Source organism: Montipora capricornis, chromosome 7 (genome assembly GCF_036669925.1).
Source record: "Montipora capricornis isolate CH-2021 chromosome 7, ASM3666992v2, whole genome shotgun sequence".
Taxonomy (NCBI): Eukaryota; Metazoa; Cnidaria; class Anthozoa; order Scleractinia; family Acroporidae; genus Montipora; species Montipora capricornis.
Genome location: NC_090889.1, coordinates 43,579,042 through 43,586,541, shown reverse-complemented (window position 1 = coordinate 43,586,541; position 7,500 = coordinate 43,579,042). Strand labels below are relative to the sequence as shown.

The window sequence follows — 7,500 nt, the reverse complement described above, 5'->3', positions numbered from 1 at the left end:
TATCTTGTGGCATAGAGATTAACTCCACCACTTACAATGGTGTAAGCCAGTAGAACGTCTGTTTGAGAGGAGAATTTGTACGAAGCGGACTGAGAAGGGACGAGGCAGTGACAGAAATTGAAAGTGATAGCCAAGCTATAAGTACAATAAAGCGGCAAGACGAATGCGAGGATTTGATCTTAAATGTCCAAGTTCTTTTGAAACAAGACGGGCACTGACACATTTGGAACCGCAGCCGTATTAAGTTGTTTGCTAAAATAGCAGCAACGTTGCCATTGAATCTCCACAAGCTGTTATGTCGAAGAGGAATACCAGTCAAGTGAAGATGCAAGCGAAGACAGCAGCTATGTTTTATAGAGACAACTACGCCAATTGAAACTACTGTTCCAGAACGTGCGACAGAATGTTCAAATTCCTTTTTACTTTGGCTGCTACTGGTGTAGATATTTTGTTTATGGCAGAAAAATGCGAGGGAACAGAAGACAAGCATTTACCTTTTTTTTTTCTTTTCTTGGAAGTTCTGAGAGCAAAATAATTGTTATGAACTGCTGCAGTTTAAGTAAGATCTTATTATATTAACCGGCCTTTCTCTTTTATTTTAAGTTCCACCATATGTGCGACTGTCAGGAACATCCCATAATGTACTTGAAGGAGACAATATTACTTTGACTTGTACTGTCGTCGATGGTTTGCCAAAGCCCCAAATAAGCTGGTTTAAAGATAAACTTCCGTTAACAGAAGAGAAAGCAACATTGGTTAAAAGATACATAACAGAGGAAGGAGAAGGCACCTACACCTGTGTAGCAAAGAACGAAGGAGGCTCTGCAAACGATAGCATTGATATCATCGTTGATGGTAAGAAGGAACGTAATGCATCACAGTTTTCATGGTAGACATAAATATTATTTCATAAACGGTCGTGATTATAACGCAGACTTGAGAGTCAGGCTGGACACCAATGGCATTGACACCATTGCTCCGAGGTGATACATGGGTCGTGTTCAGGGGCCTAGCGACTAGCCGGTTGCACACCTTCTGTGGACCCTCCCCCTAGATCCGCCCTTGCATTTCTGTATTCATACACTTATCCCTTCAGTCTTAACATTACAACATAGTAAGAGAACAGAAACTTTACTATGCAGTTATCGGTTCTCGAACTCGAACCCTCCAGATCTGTAGCCTGTGTCTTCATCACTACACTACAACGACGAACATGCTCAACCCGAACACAGTTGTTTTCATTATTTTCTTCTAAATAATAAGTCAATTGATATCCATGCAGAGGGGCATCTATAATAACCAAAAGTAATCCTAACCTGACCCTCATTTTTCTCTAGGCTTAATTTAGATTCCAAAAAGTGCAAATTCAACCTAGGTAAAATAAGGACCACCAATGTAACCTTCAGTCGGCGACAAAATTAGTTGTGACAGTTGCCAAAAGAGCACACTGGCAACTACACATTCATTGTTTGCAAAAACAAGTTGTCCAAAAAGTACTTTTCCGGGATACCGCTCCCTCCCCCTCCCCCCCCCCCCCCCCCCCTCCTAATCAATGTTATACCGCTGTTGACACGGCTCATAGAGAGGGAGCCATTTTCGCACCCAGCTTGAAATCGACTCTAAAGGATAAGAGTATCTCAACAATTTTGACGCCGATTGTTGGTAAAAACGGATTCAACTTGAAAACGGATTTTATCGGCAACTTCGAAATTATGCCCGAAACCCTTTTTGGATGGCCACATCATTGAGGTTTTCTGTCAATTAACTCATACTTAACGCAATTTTAAGCAAGACAAAAAATCTGAAAACAAATTGTCCTTAAGGCAATATAATAAACTACATTTACACGCTGAAATTTTACGCTAGTGAGCCTTTGACGTCACGTTTTCCTGGATCCAGCCCTGTGAGGTCCAATCGGTCAGTTTTGAACGTGAACAACGGCCGACCTTGAAATCCAAAACTTGCACTAAAAGTAAACGGCCTGTGGATAAAAATCAAAACTCAAAATTTTGCCAGTCAGGTGTTAAGCAAACACAATTTCAAAATATGAGAAAAAAAGAAGTGATTTTTTAATTTTTATCACAGGGGCACTTTAAGAGCTAAGAAAGAAACAGTGACGACTAAGATTTTACACTCTGGTTTTACAGGCAATAAAGAAAATAATGACTTCACAATGGAGATGACATTAAAAGTACACAGTTTGCAAACACTGCGAAAAATGCACCAAGGACCCAGGGTGTCGTCTTAATTGTCGAAGGATGACAAAAAATAAGAAAAATGAATTAAAAGGTTGCTTAGGTTCCTCATAAAATAAGCTGGAAATGAATGTCACTAGTTATCTTACCATAGTCATTTCTTTCCTTACAAGTTTTGGTATTCTTAGGGCTAGGCTAGTGGCATTTTTAGCATTAAAATTGTTATATTCTCGGATTCATTTTCTGATGAGGTGTTGTGAATTCACAGAAATGCTAAATTACTAATATCAGAAAAGATTTACTGATTTATTCATACCCATATCATTTTCAACAATCAGCCAAACAACCAGAAGTTCACATTGAGAAAGCATACATAATTAGTTATCACTGGAAATTTGTGCCTAACACACCAAACAACTGGACTGTCCAACAGGTGGACTGTGCCATTAATCTAAGAATTTGCCACCTAATGCTTCACTGGTCTTCGTACTCAACAGGCTTCAAGTTGGAGAGATGACTAAGTTTAACAAGGTTTTTTCACGCTTTAAGGCCAATTTGTTGCTGCCACGGTGCATTTCATACGTTGATTCTAACGTTAAAACAGATCCCTATTTCTTCCAAATGGATAAGTAAAAAAAATCTCAATCTTTTCAAACACTTGGGTTTAATAATGTAATACAGTAAAACCTCGCAAGTAAGAGCCTATTTATTTTGAAAACCTGTTAGCTTAAAATTAGTCCGTTAGATCCCCTCTAAACAAGAACATGTTGACCCTAGAATTTGAAACAGGTTCCTAAAATCTAAAAGAAATGTGTGCACTTTGGCAAGTAAGAACAATTCATTGATGTTCTGAAGATTCGTGTGATATTTGGATTTCACTTATTATGCTAATTTTTATGTGATTTTTAATATTCTCGATTTAAATTTTATTTAATTTTAGATAACGGATGGCTGCTTCACGAGGGACGAAGGCTGAATACCACTAAACTATGTTATCTATTATCTACAAACCTAGATGGCTTAGATTTCTGTTAATTACCATTATGTAATAAGAACCTGTTTAGGGTATATTGCAGAATGGAAGGTTCTTAGTCGCGGAATTTCACTGTATACCTATCCAAAACATATCATATCATCTGCATGGTGATACTTTTAAATTGGCAATGTTGAACACATACACATCATTTGACGATTGAGCAAATGCGATGTTTATATTTTTCTTTTTCTCTAGCTCCTCCTAAGCGGGATGCTGCTCTTAACAAAGACTCTATGTCTGTGTTGTTTCACTCTACATTACAAATAAAATGTATTGAGAGTGGATACCCAGAACCAAACGTGAACTGGACTAACAATGGCATTCAAGTTGGCAATAACAACACTCTTGTCATCACTAATGTGACTTTCAAAGATGCTGGCCAATATGGATGTGTTGCAATGAACAGGGCAGGAAATATAAGCGGCAACATTTGGATTGACGTAATAGGTAAGTCAGCTAAATCACACGGCACCCAAAAAAAGGTGTGTAACCGTTGGAATATTTAACTGTAATATAGATTAAAATGGTCTTGCATTGTAACATATATAATCAAATCAATCTACTTTACACGAAGTGTCATGGATAGAGCAACAACAAGAATAGCGTACAGTCGTACATTTAATTAATTTTCACGATCTTGCAAAGGCAGTTATACATGTGCTGGAGCATATTAAGTAACTTGAGCTCTGTAAAGTCACAATAAGCATCCTTTAACTAAGAGGGATTACATCATATTGCCATTTTATTTTAAATTCAAACCAAGAGATCAAGAAATTTAACTGGATGAAGTCCACAAGCCATTACAATTTGCTATGCCCCTTCATATTTTTTTTTTCCCGAGGTGTGAATTTGCAACTTTTTTATTTACTACTGCTGTTTACATACAATACTAATTAACTGTTACATACAATACTAACATTACTTCCACTACTATTACTTCTTGCAATACTACTACCTATTTACATTACTTACAACACTTACATCACTAAGGACATTACTTAAAGTACAATCATTACATACATTACGATTACAAACACTACAAATATTACAGATACATGTACTTTCTCTTTCAACAACATTTTTTAAAATAAATATAAATATCTCAATACGTACAAAAGTTTAACAAGAATTGCTTCCCATCTTTTCCTGAAACTTGCAAACGTTCCATTTTTATTTGCTATATACTTCTCGGTTTCAAACTTAATTTTAACTTTTTTTAGAAAGATATTAAAATCAGGGTAAATGCCAGCTTTTCTACATTCCCAAATACACAGTTTTCCGAGAATTATAAGATAGTTTATAATATCAGTTATATTTAGAAGCCCAAGTACAGGTACCAAATATAATATCATTTAAAGTCACTGTCATGCTTTCCTTAACAAGTTCAAACCACCACGAAGAGAATGTTTTCAAAAAATTTGCGCATGGGAGCATTCAAAAAAGAGGTGATACAACTCTTCCTTTGAAGAGCCACAGAAGGTGCATTTATCACTGTACGACAAATCTATTTTGAAAAGTTCTGAATTTGTATACAATATATAATTAAGCACTCTATATTGGAAGGATCAAATATACGTTTCACTGGCAACGGTTTGTGGAAGTGAGTATATTTCCTCCAAAGAATTTGAGATGTCAAAATCCGAGATTAGTTTCTTAGACATATTAGGCAATTTAGCCTTAGCTGTTAGTAATAATTTATAAAAATGCTTACACTTAGCCCTGTAAACGTCGAATTGTATATCATTATGTTTAAAATTTACCGAGTCCATTTCAGGTAACAATTCACACAACCTGAGTTCTTTCGGAACTGATACTCTTAAACCTGTCCATGTCAGGAAATCTGTTTTAAGACCCTTTTGTCTATAAAAATCATAATATAAAAATCATAAGACTGCTTATTGTCGGATTCAAATATCAAGTCACATATGTAAACAATCCCGTTTTCATAGTACAATTTATGAAAGACTGATCTATTGTCTATTCTAATGTCCCACCAAAGAAGTAAATCTGAATAAAAACCAGTTAATAAAGTAGTCAGATCCTTGAATTCATAATTGCATTTCTATAGAAAGGTTCCTCCATAAGGTTCCAAATAATGATTAAAATACGATTTCCAGGGTCCTTTCTTGGTACACATACGTACTATCTAAGATACACGGAATCCAGGAGAGCCTTAATGCTTTAATTTGGGTTTCAATGTCAATGAGATTTAACCCACCATTTTTAATTGAGTTTATAACAGAGTTTCTCGTAACCTTATCTCGTCCTTTCCATAGAAATTTAAAAATCATTCTTTCCATCCTTTTTATGGTTTCCATTGGGGTTTGGATTATCGAAGATACATACAAAAATGTAGGTATCAGAAATGTTTTAACAATTGTCACTCTCCCAAATAAAGATAAACCTCTCATGTTCCAAATATTTATAACTTTCTGAATTTTGTCTAACTTTTCTTGAAAATTTTGTGAAGATACCACTATCTGATTGCAGGAAAAGATTACTCCTAAATTTTTAACAGTCAAGCACCATTCCAAGCCCAAAGGTTTATCCGTCGAATTTTTCATTGTCCCAATCCATATGGCTTTGGTTTTAGAGACATTCATTTTCAAACCTGAATACCTTTCAAATATTTTAAGACTGTCTAACAGTTCCTTCGCAGAGGCAATATGTGATAACAATTCAGTCATGTCATCTGCATAAGCGAGCAGCTTTGTTTCATTATCATCAATTGTAATCCCTTTTATGTTGGTGTTTGATCTGATAGAAATAGCCAGAATTTCAATGGCAACAACGAAAATATAACGTGACAATGCCCCTTCATATTGCATTAAGGGTAGTAATGGATATTTTCGTGAACCATGAATTGCCTTTTCTATTTTCAGTGAAATCCGGGATGCCTGTTTTCTCCTCGTAAAATGTGATTTTGTCAATTAACGTGAGCCGTGATTTTTGAGAATACTTAACCGTGAAATGAAAATGGGGTGTTTAATTCACCGTGAACTATGACGTGATTTTGCTTCAAGGGTTTGTTTGCTTTTTATATTATTTTGCGGGAGTAGGAGACCGAGAAATTAAAACAATGGACTGTAAATATAACTCAGCAGAGCAAGGTACAACAAGTACATCTGGATTGCATGATTTACTAAAACGTGAGCCTTCGACACGTGACCTCGCTAGCCTTGACAGAGGGTCTCAATGGGGTTAACTGTGAGCCGTGAAACGTCAAAAAATGTTAACCGTTAAGCGTGAAAATGACCATTTAGCGTGATTTCATTTAAATTTTGAAAAGTAGGATAAGTAGTATTTTGAAATATTTAGAGTCTTAAGAGACTTCCGAGCACTCCGTTTTAACTCCCTCGCTCTCCAACATGTCCTCCACCTTGAATTTATCTGATATACATAATTGCGCATTGGCTCTGAATTGAATATTATCGTTAATTTAGGACACTGTGTTCCATGAAGTGTGTTAGCACAGAAAATAAGAAAGATAAAAATCATACTCGTGGATAGGTTTTGAACCTCGCCTTTCAACTCTATAGGAACCACTTCACTACTGAAGATCAAGACAAAAGAAGATCAAAACAAAAGATATACTTTAGTCTCCTATATAATATTATTGCTGAAGAGTAATTAGTCCTAAGCTAGATTAATTAGGCGTGATGCTTAATTTTAAAATGTTTAGCTTTGTTGTGAAGTTTGGTAACCGACCTTTTGCAGTGTTTAATATTGTTTGCTGACGAGTGATAATAAAGCATTATCAAATTAATAGTGTTTCAAATATTGTCCCTGAGCAAATAGCGGTGTGGTGGTCAAGTGGCTAGGTGACGGGTTAAATTGATCAAAATTTCCAGGTTCGAGTCCTATGTCGATACACTAGGGTTGTCTTTTGAAATAAATATGACCATTTCCCATAATCCATATTACGCATTCAGTCTTCTAAATTAATGACCCATTTCCGAGTTACTGCATGCCTCACTTTCAAAGCGAGTCTCAGGGCACAACCATTCGGATGGAAATAAGTTGCGTATTCTTACGCAAATCAAACTCATTTCCTTTTCAATAGTTGAGCACCAAGACCTACTTCGACACCGAGACAAATAGCAATTCGGAAATGGTCCATTCAGAGCAAATTAGCAATTGTGTATATCAGACAAATTCGTGGTGAAGGATGGGTTGTGCTGTCCGTTCCCAGGGCATCTTTACTTGCTTTTCTCTCTCCCAGACTCTCTCGCTCCAAGGGAAGAGAAGAAGAGAGATCCTGGGAACAAG

General features: G+C 36.2%; 1 protein-coding gene across 1 annotated transcript in view; it reads left to right on the top strand.

Moving 5' to 3' along the window:
* Positions 1–7,500, top strand: part of LOC138057646 (hemicentin-1-like) — a 33,921-nt gene that overhangs the window by 10,090 nt on the left and 16,331 nt on the right. The window contains exons 3-4 of the mRNA XM_068903587.1: positions 604–855; positions 3,427–3,678. Of these exons, the coding sequence (XP_068759688.1) occupies positions 604–855; positions 3,427–3,678 (504 nt within the window). The remainder of the gene's footprint in view (positions 1–603; positions 856–3,426; positions 3,679–7,500) is intronic.